This window comes from Sciurus carolinensis, chromosome 7 (assembly GCF_902686445.1).
Source record: "Sciurus carolinensis chromosome 7, mSciCar1.2, whole genome shotgun sequence".
Lineage (NCBI taxonomy): Eukaryota > Metazoa > Chordata > Mammalia > Rodentia > Sciuridae > Sciurus > Sciurus carolinensis.
Genome location: NC_062219.1, coordinates 153,181,845 through 153,199,148, shown reverse-complemented (window position 1 = coordinate 153,199,148; position 17,304 = coordinate 153,181,845). Strand labels below are relative to the sequence as shown.

At 44.0% G+C, this 17,304-nt stretch overlaps 1 protein-coding gene across 1 annotated transcript in view; it reads left to right on the top strand.

Moving 5' to 3' along the window:
• Nucleotides 1-17,304, top strand: part of Dcdc2 (doublecortin domain containing 2) — a 136,430-nt gene that overhangs the window by 26,928 nt on the left and 92,198 nt on the right. The window contains exons 4-5 of the mRNA XM_047559805.1: nt 15,423-15,499; nt 15,594-15,725. Of these exons, the coding sequence (XP_047415761.1) occupies nt 15,423-15,499; nt 15,594-15,725 (209 nt within the window). The remainder of the gene's footprint in view (nt 1-15,422; nt 15,500-15,593; nt 15,726-17,304) is intronic.

Here is a 17,304-nt window from a genome sequence, read left to right as displayed (position 1 = left end):
AGTTTTGATGTGGGAGTGAGGTTTTGACCTAGTTCTACCCTTAGGGAATGCAAATATTTTCCCAATTAAATGAGGTTCCCTGGCTAACAACGAGCCATTGTTTCTCATTGTTCTGAGCTAATAAACTCGGTATGTGAAAAAAGACCCCCTGCCCCCCGCACATTAGTAAGGAAACCCATGACTGATCTTCAGGAGGTAATTGTGCTCTCTCCTCTGGTTTAGTGGTGCATGAAATAATTAATTCAGGGTACATTTAGCTTCAGTATTTCTGTTTGTTTATTTCTAACTTGTCTAATTGGTCTGACAAAGTAATAGAGGGTCAAGTTTCTTTGAAACTAAACCAAAACCCTAAATAATTCCAGGACAGACTTGCTCAATTTAGTCTAGTTACAAATGGAGACTATCATTGGTTTTCTCAGGAGATAGTTTTATTACCCTTTAAATGCAGAGTAGTGCTCAGTTATTGGGAGAAGACAGGGCAAGGGAAGTGAAGAGAGGGAGAGAGCTGTCCCTTATGTAGTAGATCTTTATTTACAATAAATAGTATGAAACGTTACCTTTGTCTGACCTTTGATTTTGCAATAATTATAGAAAAAACTGCTGCTCGGTACCTTACATCACTCAGATTCCTCCAGCGTCTCGTATAACCATAGTGTGGTTGTTCAAACTGGAAATTGAACTTGGTACAATTACCTAATATCCAGACTTTATTAGAAGTTTGCTAACTTTGCCACCAATACCTCTTTTCTGGCCCAGGATCCTGCATTTTATTTAGTTGTTATGTCTCTTAGTTTTTACTAGCCTGTTTCTCAGTCTTTCATGACCTTGACAATTTTGAAAATTAGCTGTTGTGTAAAAGGTCCTTCCATTTGCCTTTGCATGATGGTTTGGTTGACATGTTATTGTACCTTGATCATTGCCTCATATCAGAAGGCACCATTGGTGGAATAAGATTAAAAACAAGAAGTATTTTCCACAAAGGCCGTAGAGAAAGAAAAGAGTATTGAATAGCATTAAACAGGAACATGCTGTCGATCATGGACAATGCTAAAGGATTACAAAGACAAATCGCATCCTTTTATAGCCACCAGATGCAGCCCCTTGGGTACGTGTTTTCAGGGTGATTAATAACTCATCTTCAAGTCAGGGTCTCGCCAGCCATTGACCTCACAGGCGGCCTGTTTTCACCCTGGTGATGGAGGTGCCCCTCTGTGTGGACCAGCTGGCCTCATCCAGAGGAGCAGCAAACTTCTCACGTCTTCATGACGGGTGCTTTTGCACCTTGTGGTGAGTGGCTTCCCCAAACTTGGCACCACCAACGCTGGGGTCCCACTGTTCAAAGGATGATGGAGATAAGATGGAACCCAAGATAAGGTCCTGACTGAGATCACCTTGTGCTCTCGCTCTTATGTTCCTGCATGACAGAGTTTCAAGCAGGACATGAGACTGAGTCAACATCCGTTGGAGAGACAGAAGGGGGCACTCTCAAGGGGGAGAGTGGGTCCTCTGGGGAGGAGGGCAACAGCTCACTTCCTGTGTCCCAGCTCCTGTTGGGGTAGGAGGAGCCGGTGAGACGGTCCTGCTCAAGCCTCACCTCTTGGCTCTGGATTGACGGGGTACATTAGTGAACAACCCAGGGGCAGCTCCTGGTCGTCTTGGCCTGGCTGACAGGCCCTAACTGGAATGGGTTTGACAGAATTTACAGTTGGTGGGCTCTGACCTTGATCTTCCTGCTTTCCTAGGTTGGGGAATCTCTGGTCTGTGTGGGGTCTTGCTTAACATGTCTTAGCGATCAGGTCCTTGTGAGCAAACACACCTCCATCCTCCCCTGAATTATCCCTCTTCCTCCTGTCGTGAGAGGGATAGTGTACAGGACTGAGACCAGGCAAGGCTCCTGAAGTAGCTGTCTTGTCAGACCTCGGGGCGCCACGGAGGCCGGGCTGTTGATTAACCGGTCTGCTCGGCACTGAGAGTTTTCTTGAACTTGTGGCCCACTGCTCCTAACTGCCACCTATCACGCAGACGCTGGGAGGCAGAGGTGCCGCCACCCCTGCCTTACATTCCAGAGTAATGACTCCCAGGTCCTTGAGAAAGATACTCCTGGGACATAAGAATGACAAAGGCTTACCTAGTGTTCAAAATGGTCACAAATGTTTCCAAGAGAAGAGGAACTAGAATTCCAGTTGTCTAAAGTCAGTGCTCTGAGGAAAAACAGAAGGGAAATCTGGTATTTTCAAGAGAATTAGGTCTCTTACTTGTTTATTTCTTACAGGGGATTGAACTCAGGGGTGCTTTATCACTGAGCTACATCCTCAGTCCTTTTTATTTTTTACCCCGAGAGAGGGTCTCGCTAAGTTGTCCAAGCTGGCCTTGAACTTGAAATCTTCTTCCTCCTGAGAAGCTGGCATTACAGGTGTGTGGCTTATTTAATATTTGGTTGTCTTTACTGGACATGATGAAGGTATGTAGTACTACTGATGATGTTAACTTTAGGGTGCTCTCTGCTGCTCTCTCCTCTCTGTGAAGTTACTTTTAGAAAACTTCATAAGGATGTCCGAGTATCTCAGAGGGGAGATGCTTTGATGCTGTACAGACATACATGACCTCTCCTTCTCCGGGATTTCACGCAGAGTTCAGCATCATCTCCGGTTCTTGTCTGCAGCTGCTGCAATAATGGTGCTTGTCCATGATGATTTCCTGTTTCTGTGATTCCTCCTACACGTGCTAGGTTAGCTGGAATTCTACTGCAGGGAAGAGGTGTCTTCTGTATTTATTGGCATGGACCATGGATATTTATCTTAAGGGTGAAAGCCCTGTAGTTCCATCATTCTCTTCCCTGCTTGAACTTGCCCTGTCTTGGCCACTGGGAACTCCTTCCACATGGCGTCTGTGTCCTTCTGATGTGGCTCCACCATATTTTAAGCACTATGTCATTTTCTAGCACCAGCAGATATTACAGGTTCATTTTTCCTTTTCTTCCCTGGATTCAGTTGTTTCTCCAGGAGCCCTTATTCTGTCGTTCCATTGATGACTGTTAAGGAAAAGCCCATGGTCTTCAGGACAGCAGGCTGTTCCCTGTAGTGGCCAGCAGGGCAGTTCTTGCAACACCCCTTGTGACTGGGGCATTTCCTCCCATGGCCTCTTGGCTCTACTTTAGACAGTATGACAAAGATGTTTTGATTCCTATGTTCGTTTTCCTCACTGTGTGTGTTTGGATTTGTGTTTCTCTTCCATCTTGGTCATTTGTAGTTATTCACCACAGTTCAAAAAGTTACAAGTTGTATAAAAAGGTGCTTTGAGACAAGTATTGCTCTTCTCCCTCCATCTCAGCTACTCAGTTCTGCGTCATGCGTTGCCTGGTCACAGACAAAATCGTGGCCCATTCTGTCATAGATCTGGTTGGTTTCTGTCATGATTCATGGACTGGCTTGTCCCTGTTCTATAAAGCTGAATGAGCTCTCCCATTGGGCTACAGCAGAACAGTGGGTCTTCTGAGGTGGGATTAAGGAAACAGAATAATAGGAAAAACCCCGACTGATGGACATCAGGTAACTTCAGGTTGCTTTGGGTCAGAGTTAAAACAGAGGACACTTCCATATTATGCCCTGTTCGGTGACTGGCCCCACTGTCCACTGGGCTTTGCACGCGCTCTCTCTCCCACCAGCCCTGGGCAGGCTCCAGTTCCTCCTCGAGTGTGTACCTAGGGCTTGCCACGTTTCCCTGTGTCCTGGGTCATGCCCTAGGAGAGGCCGCCACCATTTCCCACGTGACGGACTCGACAGCGTCTCTGGTCTCCTTGCTTCCAGTTTTGCTTTCTCCAGGCTCCACAGCGCTCCTGCTGAAAGCGGCCCTCTCCGAGTCCCTGAGGCCCGGCGCGTGCCGCCAGCGGGGCTCCTCTCCTCCTAGCTCACCGTCCTGCAGCACCAGCCTCCCCTGTGGCCAGGACACGCCCAGGGCTCTCTCTTCAGGGACCTGCCACATCTCTGCCTTGTCCTGGGACTGGCGTATTTTCGTCAGAGCACTTTTCACAGTTTGTGACTGTGTGGTTTTTGCTTTGGTTTCTCGTCTTTCCTCTGTCTCTGATCCCCCCTATTATTCTTGGGCTTCGTCAAGGCAGTCGGGACTGCTTTTTATCCTGTAACGAATACCCGGCTGGCACTTGGTCCAGCGCCGGCTCACAGTAGGTCAATGATAGATGTCACCGAGCCAACACACCCTCTAGGATGGGAGTGAATGAACTATGACCTGTATGCAGGATTTTATTGCGAGTAGCTTTGGATTTCAGGCTTTGGGGTGCCTCTTAGAGCCTCTCTTGCTTTGGAAGAGCGTATTGTGCATGGAAGTTTTCTTTCTTTCTCCTTGTTAGGTGCTTCCTGTGTCCTTGGCCACTTCAGTGAAAACTTCCATTGGTTGGTGTGGCAACTCGATTTCTGAAAGATTCCTTTGGCGTAAATGCTTCATTCAGAAGCTACGGAAGCATGGATTATGTGGGACTATTTGTGGGGCTTGTTATAAAAGCACATGGATCAGCATGGATCATTTTCCATCCTGAAAGTTCCTTTCTGAAAATCAAAGTGTATTTCACTGTTATTTCTATCAGAGAAATACAGTTATGCAAAAATGGGGAAGACGTTGGATTAATTTGAATGGGAAACTTTTTTTTTTTTTTTCATGGTTCTCTGGGGAATGAGCCCATGGGGCTACACCGCTGAGCTCCATTTCCAAAACTTTTTACTTTTTATTTGAGACAGTTCTCTAAATTGCTGAGGCTGGCCATGAACTTGCAATCCTCCTGCCACAGCCTCTTGAGGAGGAATAGCAGGCACACACAACCACACCCAGCAACATGCTTACATTCTTAAATTTAACCATTAGTCCTGTTCCAAGAAAAACTGTATTTCTGTTGAAAAGTATGAAGCACTAATACACGTCAGTTTGGGTCTAGGACTGGACCTATTTTCCTACCTTGAAACCATTTAGAACCCTATGAGTTAGAGGCTTCATAGGTTTCTTTGTGAGCAGTGTGGAACATAATCATGTTCTGGAGTGTTCCTGGTCTTCAGGCCTTTTCAAGCACTGATGTTATCAACTTGAATTTAATTGCTATCATTTTTGCCTTGTAAAACATGTGGTTATAGATGGAGAACCTAGGAGCCAGTTGAAACTGAAACTCACGGACGGTTTTATAAAGAACTTAGTTGCCGTGGTCAGTGTTTAAAATCTCTCCACCTCTGGATGGGTCTCATTTTTCCAAAAGTTCTGAGGGGGCACCCTTATGGGTCCCTTTTACTGTACGTGTGATGTTTCATTGCAAATAACAGATTTCTCTTGCCTAAGTCATTGTTTGACACTCAAGATTGACAAAGTTGTATTTTTAATGAAAAGTTCTACTTTTGTTCAAGATACCTTGCTTTTAGTTACACGTCGGTACTTTTGGGGAACGTGAGACCTGAAGGGCGTTCAGAGATCCTCAGAATGCAGTGCTGCATCCTCCCCCCGAGTGCACAGAGCCACCCGGGTCGTGGTAACTCCTGGGCGAGCCTGGAGCCAGGACCCCTGAATCCTGCCTGTTGCTTCATTCGCACTTCACCCCTGTCTGGCCACTTGTGTCCCCTCGACCCTGGGCTCAGCCAGAGTGGGGCCGTGCATGCTCCTCCACGCTGAGCCCTCCAAGCCAGGGTGTTGGGGATGGAAAACTAGTATTCACTAAAAATGTAGCTTCCCTCCCCATGGGTCTGGTGGCCAATAGCTTTCCTAGCATTAATGGAGACGGACTGGGGACATGTCCAGTTGGCACATTCTTCAGTGGACTCCCGGGGTGAGTGACTCACAGAGAGTGCAGGTGGGAGCTGGCCCCCCGCAGGACCCTGCCCCCAGCTTTGCTGCCTTTTATCTCGCGTGGTTGTGGTTTTGTGCCCCCGCGCGGTTGCTGCACTGTGTTCTCAGTGGAAAGTTTACATTCCACTGCCTAGATTGGTTTGGAAACCAAAATCCCCTTTGGGAAAACAAAACAAAACAAAAAATGACAATGTGAAGAGCTAAGCGTGGCGCAGCAGGTTAAGAGGGAGTCCAAAAGGGAGCCCAGAGCAAACCAGGCACCGACCTCAACGCCCCCATGCTTGGTTAACGGCAGTGTCTGCAACTTCTGAGTGTTCTCTTGGTTAATTGGTTATTTTTTAACCTTGTGGGGGTCATGCTATTCTCTTCAGTGTGGCATTCAGGAACGCTGTGCCGGCTGACTTTTGAATGCCTTGATGAGGACGTGAGGGCTGTTTGGCATTCCTGTAGGAGAAAGTGACCATCGCAAATAATAGCAATTTTTAGAATGAAGTTAATAAACTTGAGGTTTAACATTGTATCTTCAGAATGCTTAGGACTATCTGAACTTTGAAAATAATCCCCAGATTGTGATTAAAGAGAGAAGTAAACTACAATGTCAATACCTTGAAATTTTGGGTTCATCAGGAAATTGATTTAATGGATCAGAATTTGCTGAAAGAACTTAGTAATATGAAAGTCCATTTAGGGTATATTCATACTTCAGAGTTTTCCAAGGAAAGTGTTACTTGTGCTGGGGATCTTATCTTTGGGGTCACTTTTGAGATTAAAAAAAACCCCATTACCTTGCGATGTTTTGAATAATTTGTTTGCTTATTCATTAGTTTTGAATCTTTTCCTGCTTTAATGAAAGGAGGCATTCACTTAGCAGTTCAAAAGGCAACTTGGTAAACTGATGCTCTAATGTCCACAATTGGCAGAGAATAACTCCCTGAATAAGAGAAGACAGCCCACACCTGACAGGTGAATCTTGCCCTTCTCCTGGGAGTTAGCACCTGGACAACACGGGAACCTGTACAGGACCCAGGTAGAGATGAGTGGTTTCATCAGCTCATGGAGACTAATTGGACCCTTCTGGGAGTGTTCTGAACAGCCTGTTCATTATAACCAGAGACATCTTCTATAACAAGCTCCCTTCTGAAGTTAGAGTGGTTGGGATTTTTAAAAAGCCATCGTTGCAGAACAATATTGGTGAAAATATTCCAGTGGCTGGCCTGATTTTGCCACCACATCTGGAATCTGGAATTTCTAGAAGGATTCTTGGGGGTTATAAATTACAATCTTCAACCCATGGGGGTTGTACAGAAATTGTAATAAGATCATGAAAAGCATATACGACAGGTGGTAGCCAAAGGGGAAGACTTGGCTTAAGTGGACTTGGACTGGAGAAGACGTGGAATCTCATGAATGAAGCTAATGAACTTCACTGTGGTCTACACATGGCCTTGTGTGTGTGTGTGTGCGCGTGTGTGTGCATGTATGTGCATGTGTGCATGTGTGTGCATGGGCTCACACTGTACTTACATATAGTTGGTTACATATAACTCAAGAAAGAGCTTATATAAATGAAGACAGCATGCACCTATTGTTTCTCCTGGTGGTGGGTTTCTGTCTTGAGCACCATTAGCGGGCTGCCTGGTGTGTGGGAGGAGCCCAGGACTGGGAATCAGAAGTGATTTATTGACTGCTGCTTTGCTTACTGTGGGAGCTTGCAGGGTGAGGGGCATCTTTCTCCTTCATACAGCTGGGAAAAGGCTAACCTCATAAGGTTGTTTTGAATATGAATGAAAGCATTTTTTATAAATTTTATGATCATGATTGTAAACTTATTTGAAAATATCTGCTCTATAGAGATATTGGGAAAAGTAAAGGTAACATATGGAACATGTTTGGATCAGTTCTGAGCATGATATTTGCTCAAAAATTGGCCCCAATTATTGTCTAACTGATGAAACTTTGGGTTATAGAAGAAGCAACGTACTGAGAAAATAAAGGAGAGATGCAGCCCACATAAATATTGATAACCTAAGGGGAATAGGTTATATTTATGAAAAATGTTGCATGAGAGATTCAGACAGAAGGATGCCTGGATGTTGGGAATAATGTGTCCCTTGGTACACTTTCTTGCAACTGCTTTGAAACAAGGGCAAATGATTTATGGATAATGGGTAATGTGAAATACATTTCTCATGTTATTGTGACTCTGCTGAATTAATGAATATTTAAGTACAAACAGGCTTTAAAAAATCTTTGTTTTAATGTAAAAGGTTAGACTTACACAGGTGGATACAGTTGCCCAGTGTCAGGAGAAAGATCTGGACTAGAGATGATGGACTTCTATCATCATGGCAAAACGGTGATGACCTAAATAACACTGGGCTTGGTCACTTTGGCAGGAGGGAGTTCAGATCAAACAGGAAAGGGCAGGGCAGATTCTGGGCAGGATCAGCATTTGATGACGGGTGGAGGAGGTATCACAGGCACAGGAAGCAAGGGTCACAGAAGAGTGGGGCTAGAGACAGCCTGTTGCCAGAGGGCGGTGGAGTCCCCGGCAGCACGTTCCCTGTGAGTTGTTTCTTCAGTGCCACAGAAGATCTGACACTTGGAAGCTGCACTGTTCTGGATGAACTGTATTTAATTTTCTGGAGTTTAATTTTCTCAAGTTCGAAAGAGCACAATTCTATGAAAAGATATTTAACATTTCAGATATTGTGTAGGATATACTATTCTTTATGAAATATCCAAGTTTAAAAAGTATGTATTATGAAAACCTTTAATATACATCTACTGTGAAAATTAATTGACAAAATGGGCATTATATATGTATATATACATATATATATCTTGTCATTTTGCATTGACAGAGAACATGTGATTGACTTGATTAATCTGCTCAGTGTGTCTTCCTACCATACTTCTCCTTTCAACCTACTCATGTTTCTGCATTTAAAGCGTCTCTCATAAACGGCGTGGTGTGGGATCTCGCTTCTTCATCCATTCTGACCCTCTCCATCCTTAACAGGGGTTTCAGTTGGTGTAGTGGGTTCCAGGCACAGTGGGATTTTTGCGTCCGTCATGCTGTTTGTTTCCCGCTCTCCATCTGGTGTTCATTTTTGATCCTTCCCCCGCTGTCTTTGGTTCGTGGTCTCATCCAGCACTTGACCCTTTGGTCTCTCTCTGGGCCTCCAGCCGTGCCTCTGTGGCACTGCTGGCTGCAGCTCTCCTGTGCTTTCCATGTGCACCCTTGGCTTACTTTAGTCCACATTCAGATCATCTCTCCCATTCAGGACAAACTGACAGAGTTTGAGTTCACTAACCTTCACTCATACCTTTCGTTCGTATTAAATATTTTGCTTCTTTGTCACTGACTTCATGCATCATGGTGATTATTTTTGCTTTAAAGTTTAAAAAATGGCTAAAGTCATTTTCCAAGTTTAAGTGACGCACACATTTCCTCCCAGTGTCTTTTATTCTTTCTTGATCCGGGCTTTTGCCTTCTGCTGTTTTGCTGCAATCTGAGAAACTTCCGCCACAGCTTTTTGGGATGTGGCTGTGTTCATGGTCAGTTCTTTTGGCTTTCCTGTTTAAAAGTGTCTTCATTTCATCTCCTTTAAGAAGGCATTTTCCTTGCATATATTCTATTGTGTCTGATCTGCTAAGGCCATGGAATGAGGTCTTCATTCACATATTCTCTGTTTTTAGTTCTAGATTTCCATTTGCTTCTTTTTCAGCGTTCTAATTTCTGGGCTAAAATTTCTGTCTTTCATTTTATTGTCTCATCTGTTTCACCTTCTCTATTGAATTCTTCAGCATATTTATAATAGTACTGGAATCCCTGTTGGCTAATTCCAACATCACGATCATCTCTGCCTGGCCTTGGTGAGGGGTCCCGTTCCCCCTTCATCTACACAGTGATACTTTGCCCAGCCCTGTCCTCCAGCCCCTCTGCCAGCCTTCCACACCAGGGTTTCTTCTCTGCCCTCTCGCCTGGCTCCTGGCTCTGAGTACACCTCTGTGCACTGAAGAGGTCCCCGGGAAGAATGTGTCCACGGTGTGGACTTGCTCTGTGTGCCACTGTGTGGCTGCCTGCCTGTCTCTCCTCTGGGATGAAGGCAGCTGTAGATTTCTTCTCTCCTAGAAAGCGTCCACCCCTCTCTGGAGCTTGTGCATCCAGCCTTCTTTGCCTCCTAATCTCTTTAGTGGGTTCCAAAAGACTCGAGTCAGTTTTTACCACGATGGCGGGAGCGACTCTCCCTCAGTCTCCTTCCTAACAAGAGGAGACTGCTCTTTGTTCTTTCCTTAGTGAGTCATCTGCTCTTGAAGAGATTGGTCATTGTTGTCACCTGTGGTCATCAGTCTCTGCTTTCCAGGTCCCTTGCAGGCTGCGTGTCTTTCCCTGACATGTGGCTTCACCCCAGGAAGGTCAGGGAAGAGTCTCAGCAGGGACTGCCTTCTGATGCTGGCACTTCCCATGTCAGCGAGAGCCACACCATCAGCCACAGGGCCTGCTGGGTGGTTCTTAGCCAGTCGACATCAGACATCTCCACCGCTCTTGCTTCCATTTAAAAAGGGCAATATTGAAAAATTGGCTGATTATTCAAAGACAATTTCACTAGAATGATCTGCAAAATACTTTGACGGTGTCTAGTATTTTGACTCCTAGATAAATTATTTCTATTCTGGTATCTATAAAGGTTTTTGGCCCTTCTCACTATCAAAAAGTAGTGAAAATTGATTAAATATTGGTGAAGGACTTTGTTCTCCTCTCTGACGTTGTGTGCTGTATGTGTAAAATAGTAACGAAGTTTCCTCAAATATTGCCATTCTGAGAACCCACTTTTTCTTAAAGATGTAACATAAGAAAAGTAGAGTCGAAAACTTTTTGTGGAGGCCAGCGTCTATTTTGCAAATAATTAACTTCAGTTCATTTGTTTCTCTGAATACCTAAGTCTCTCTCACAATAGTCATAAAAATGTGCTACATGTTTTTAAAAAGTCATTGAAAATTGGGCCTTTAAATGGTGTCATCAGTTTGTACAAGAGGTCAGAGATCTTTAAGTTTGTGCAATGGTCCCATTTAACCATCCTTTCCTCAGGTCCAAAGGCTGAATTTGGTTCTCTTGGCTCAGGGTGTCAGGAGGGGTGAGTGCTGAGATTTGAGGCAGGTGGATTCTCTGATGCATTTGGTTTAACAGCCCTGGGGACTGATTCTGCCACCTGACTAATTAGTTCACGGAGCATCCCTTTGGGCTGGTTTAGCAGAATGACTCCTACTTTTACAGGTCAAGAAATTGAGGTGTGAGACATTGAACTAGGTTATGTAAAAAGTTTGGGCATTTATTTCTGGAGTTCAAAATTTCAGACTCAGTTTATAGACTTTCATCTTGTTATTCCAAATACACACACACACACACACACACACACACACACACAATTTTAATTCCATTGAGTTTGTTTTCCATAAACAAATTCCATAAAACATAGGTTTTAACTTGAATGTTGACCTTCTGTGTGATTGTCTTTGCAAGTGTCATGCAATTTGTGGACTTGACTTAAATTACTTAGACTCATCAGGTTCACATGAAGCATTTTATTTTTGTATGGTTATCTGTGGTAAAATATAATCTAAATAAGATACCTATGAGAGAGTGATATATTGGAGGAAGTATGTAATTTATATAAAAAAACTACACAGGGTGGGCACAGTCAGCTCCCTTCCACCATCTTTGACTTTGGAAATAGTGCCAAGAAAAATTTAGTCATAGTCAGCCTGTCTGTCTGCCTGTCTGTTTGTCTGTCTATCTATCTATGTATCTATCTATCCCTCTATTCATCCATTCATCCACCCCCCCACCCCCCCCATCCATCCATCATCTGTGTTTCATGCATTCTGTACTCAGGGAGCAGAAGTGAGGGTTTGGTGAGCCTCTCAGGCCTCTCTCTGTTCACTGTGCTAACCTACTCAGCATCTTGGTGAGCTGGACTTCCCAAGACAGCCTGGAGCCTGGGCAGGACCAAGGTGAGAGCTGGGTCTCTGCTGGCTACATGTTTACTGGTGATTCTCTCACCAACTGGCAAAGTCAACCAAAACCCTTAACTCTGCTGGGTCCAAAATGAAAGTATGCATTTTGAACCAACATCGTTTTATTTATTGATTTATTGAGACATAATATTTGTGTGTCTTTATAGGATATGTTACTTTGATACATGTATATAGTGTAATAATCAAGTGGGGGTAATGAATCTTTTCATTTCTAAGGAGTATATATTTATGATTTATGATTAATCTTCACTTCAATTGGTGAATCATGAACATTTGGAGAATATTTTTGCCATGCTGAATGGAGAAAATAGGTATTATTCAAAATAGATGGTTTTATTTATCTCAAGCAACAACTTACATACTTGGAATAGAGTTATATAATTATTTTAGCCATCATATGCTTTTATAAATTTCTACATATTTTTTCTAGCTTTCTATACTCTAAAGCAAAGCAGCATATTTTTGACAACAGGATTTTAAAACATTTGTTTATGTCACTTATTCACCCTCACCTGTAATTCAGCACTCTTCAAGGGGGACGTGGTAAGACACACCAGAAAGATAGCACCAGAGTACGAAGCGAGTGCTTTGCACCTTGAGGGAAGTGAAAAGCAATGTAGGAATAGCAATTACACCCCAAGTAAATAAGATGCATCATATGCCAGGTGGTGATAAGTACTTGGGAAAACTAAAATGGCAAAGAGAGAGCCTGGGCTATGTCGTGATGGAGTGGCCGGAGAGGCAATCAGTGATGATTCAGAGGGGAGGACTTTGAGAAGACCCTTGAGAGGTCCAGAATCAGAGCCTGTCTTTCATAATGCAGACACATCTGCAGTTCAAACATGCCACGCCTACAGGGGAAGCAAATACGCTATCATCCCAGGACCATGTAGACCCCAGCCCTGGCCTCAGACTGCATTTCTTGCAGATCAAATCTATTTTCTTTTTCTATAGTATTAACTAAGTAAGTTAAGAGACTCCTCAGACTGATCAAAACTCACAATAAATTTCATTAAACTAAAAACTTTACTGCTGGGCATGGTCGCACACAACTGCAATCCCAGCAACTTGCGAGACTAAGGCAGGAGGATGGCAAGTTTGAAACCAGCCTCGGCAACTTAGCAGTCTGTCACTTGTGTTTAAAACTATGTGCACACAATGTAGCCATAATACAATATGTATAATGTGTACAGACTATTATTGCAGGACTGTTGAGGACTTTGGATACAGCTCAGTGATTAGGGAACTGAGAAGGACACTTCTTTTTTATTTTATGTCTCTTTTAGCTATTTGAATTTTGTTCAGACTCATGAATTACCTGCTAATTTTTTTTTTTTTTTTTTTGGTAAACTAGGGATTGAACTCAGGGACACTCAACCATTGAGTCACATCTCCAGCCCTTTTTAATGTTGTATTTAGAGGCAGGGTCTCAATAAGTTGCTTAGGGCGTCACTAAGTTGCTGAGACTGGCTTTGAACTTGCAATCCTCTGCCTCAGCCTCCTAAGTCACTTCAGTTACAGATGTGCACCACTGTGCCCTACCTGTTAAACATTAAAAAAAAAAAAAAAAATCAATATCATGGTTTCATCTCCAAAACTGGAAAAAAAATTAACTTCACTATAAATATTAGTTTAGGGCCTTGCATCTGTGGATCAAAAATGGAAATAGTTATTGTGGTTAAATTTTAAAATTTTTGCTCTAAATTGGAATATCTTTTAATTAAATTTCAATAAACATTATTGTGCAATAATGTTCAGGCATTTCTGAACACTGTTTCACATCCTGGAGAGTCCCAGAGGAAATCTTCCTTCTCGTTTCTCTCAAAGATAGAATGGTTTTACAGAGAAAAGTGTCTCATAAATGATTTAGGGTTAATACTCAATCTCTAAAATAACTAGCAAAGTGCATAGCAAATACAAATTCACAGATGTAGGTTCACTAAAAATTATGTCACTTATTACGTATGATTTGAGGTAAATTAATTAAGCTCCAGTTTCTTCATGTAAAACAGGGCAATAGTAACTTCAGTGCGTTGCAGTCATGATTAAAAGCTATATGTCATGCATAGATTAATATAGTGCTCATCAGGCAATAAATGATACCTATTATTATTGTTATGTGCCGTTTGCTTAGAAGTTTCCTTAAATCCAAAAACGCATCACCCGAGTGGCAGCAGCAGCCCAAGACAGCTGGAGGGCCAGCAGGGAGGGCGTGGTGGGCCCTGAGGGCAGCTGGATTTCAGCTGGAGAAACGCAGGGTGTTTTAGCAGAGGGCAGGCTGAGCCAAGGCGAGGAGTGGGTACAGGGGGTCTTGGAATGAAGGGCAGGCTGGCGAGGGTGGAGCACAGCCAGGGCTGAGGCGGGGTGGGGTGGGGGGCCCATCCCAGAGGGAGGAGGGGCGAGTGAGCAGAGCTCGGTCCTGGGGCTTCCTGTGGGCAAGGCTTAAGAGGTGGTCCTCAGAGGTGCAGGTGGAAACCAGAGAGCAGAAGACTGAGGAGGAAGGACAGAAGGAGGTGTCCTGTAGGAAAGAGTTGGGAAGGTCCCCGAGAAGGCCACACAGGGTCACTGGAGAAATCCACTCCAGATGGGGTGAGGGGCAAGTAGAGACAGTGGGGGACAAAATCAACATGGGGTCTTAGCCTCCTAGGGGGACAAGGATCCCCCATCTGAGACAGGCAGAAAAGGAGAGAAGTGGCAGAGATATAAAGGAGTTAGGTCTTGGAGGAAAGGGAGGCGAAGGGCTTTGTGTCTGCTGGTCTCTGATTTCCTGAGTTTGGGACAAAATGACCTGTAGGCAGTGTGTCTGTATAGGATTGAGCACAAGAGCTAAGGATCTGGACTATCCTCTGTGGGAGATGAAAAAGAAATCATCGGCTCAGGAGGAGTTCAGGGTGGCGGTACCAAGGTCCAAGCCGATGCCCAGATCCTCCCTCTCTTCCCTTCCCTGGGCTGTGCGGTTGTAACTGAGCCTGGACCCTGGATGCTGTAGGAGGCAGGAGGTGATCCGACACCCGGATGCAAGAACCCAAGAGCCGGAGGTGCTGGTGTGCTTGTAGCTGATGAGTAGGGGAAGGAGTGCCACTGAGGGGAGGGCTTCTCAGGGGCAGAGTGTCCTGGGGCCAGAGGGCAGAGGCCATAGGGCTGGGAGAGCCATGGAAAAACAGCTCAGGTGGCTGCAGAGCTGGCCTGCAGAGCTGGCCTGCAGAGCTGAGCCTCTGGGATAGGCTGTTGCTCTTTTCCAGAAAGCATTGTTAAAAGTCGTCTTCAAATTCCCCTGGCAGTTCACACTTGATATCCTTGGCACAGATCAGAGGCCATATGCCCAGGGCTTCAGGCAAGCTTTTCTTTTCTTGAGAACTTCATGAAAGGCATCTAATGTTGATAGCATGCATCCGGAGAGCTTACAGGAGTGGCATAAAACAAACTTTTGATGAAAGTGCTACAGGTTTCAGCCAGTTCCCCAGGAACCTGCAGCTTTTCCTCCAAGGACAAAAAAATATTCTAAACTTAGTGATTTGGATTTCTTTTCTTTGCTCCTCAAGGTAAAACCAGTGACCCACAGCAGGATCAATGTGTCCGCCCGCTTTAGAAAACCCCTCCAGGAACCCTGCACCATTTTGTAAGTCTCAAGTTGAAACTGGCTTCATGTTTTCCACTGGGCTTAGGATTCTGAATTCTGTAGATGTGACTGAAATGGTTGGCTCCCCCTGCAGCTTGATCGCCAACGGAGACCTCATAACTCCGGCGTCTCGCCTCCTCATCCCCAGGAAAGCCCTGAATCAGTGGGACCACGTGCTGCAAATGGCCACGGAGAAAATACCCCTCAGGAGCGGGGCTGTCCACAGGTGGGTTGAGGGATCTTCTCAGGGGCATGGGCTTTGGGTGGAAGGTGTCCCCAGCAGGTTCTGGGGTCATGTTCTCCAGGGAAATTTTGACTCACCTATAAGCTTTGTATGCCTTTGTGTTTCTTCATGTGTGGCCTGGATTAGGAAACAGTGCTGCTCTCACAGGGCCATTTTAGGGAATGGAGTAACCCTCATGGAGGGCCTCAAGTTTTCCCGCACGTCAGAACACATGGGCGTGTAGAATTGTTTTTATTCCTTTGGTTTACAGTAAACCCGCCAGCACTAACACCACTCGAGATGGGAGTCAGCTTCTTAACTCTGAACTAACGGTCCTTGCCACCCCCCAGGGGATAGTTATGATTAATTGATGGTCCAAACTATTTGCCTAGGGTAAAAAAAAAAAAAAAAAAAAGACATCAGGAAGTGTTCATAGGTTAAAGGACCAGCAGGTCCCAGAGGATAGTTAAACGGGGTTATCTAAGCTTAAAAAAATCAAAAGCATTTTTAGGCTCTGAAGTTTAAGTGAATATTAAAATCATGGTTTCTTAGTTGCAAAGCCTATGACATTATCCCTTGTTGGGGGCTGACATATATTTTCCTGCAGTTGGAGAGTTACAAATAATATACATACAACATAGGCAGTGGGTGGGTACATACACGTACACATCCATTTAAATATTGGAGATCCATTCAAGAGTTTCCCAGTAACGCTCTTCAGCACCTGTTTCTGCTCCAGCCTCTTTAACATGTTGAATTGTTGGATATGCCCTTGCTTTAAGTTTTCATGCCTGTGTTCTCTGTCTCTCTCTCTGTTTCTCTCTCACACACACATATATGCACACACAGTATAAAACAAGTTCTCAAAAAACGATGGCACTTTGGGTCTTTCAATTAAATGCATGTGCAGATTAATGTATGCATATTTATGCATATTAAGGTTTACAGTTTCATGGTCATTGAGATTTTAAGCATAATTGTTCTAATTGATAATAACACCTGGCAAAAATTCAAATAGGAAAAAGTGTATAGATTAAAAGTATTTCTACCACTTCAGGCCCCCAAAAACCCTTGTACCCCAGATAGTTTATAGCATTCTTTCAGAAATATTCTGTACATATTCAAGAATGTACACCTTTTAGCTCTAAAAAACATAGCTATGGACAAATACATACCTTATAAATAAATATATGCACATTCATACCCCCTTCTTTTTTCCTGTGACAAGAAGTCTTAGAGGTCATTCTCATGAGCACAAATAGCTCTATCTATTTGCAAAATCTTCCATTTTGTAGGAAGGTCCTCATTTATTTTGGCAGTGTGGTCCAGATGGAAAGAAGTCTAGGTCATTTCCAGTATTCATTACTACACATGCAGATCTTTGCGCGTAAGCAGAATTTACCAGGAGACTACAGTCTAGAGGTTGATTTGCTGTTCCATGTAGCAAATGCATTTTGAATTTTGATGGACACCACCAGTTTTCTTGCAAAAAATTTGTATTAATTTACACTCTCACCAGAGGCCCATGAGAGGCAGCTGGAGAGAGGAAGTTCTTGCTTTTGTCTTTACTATAAAACTGGCA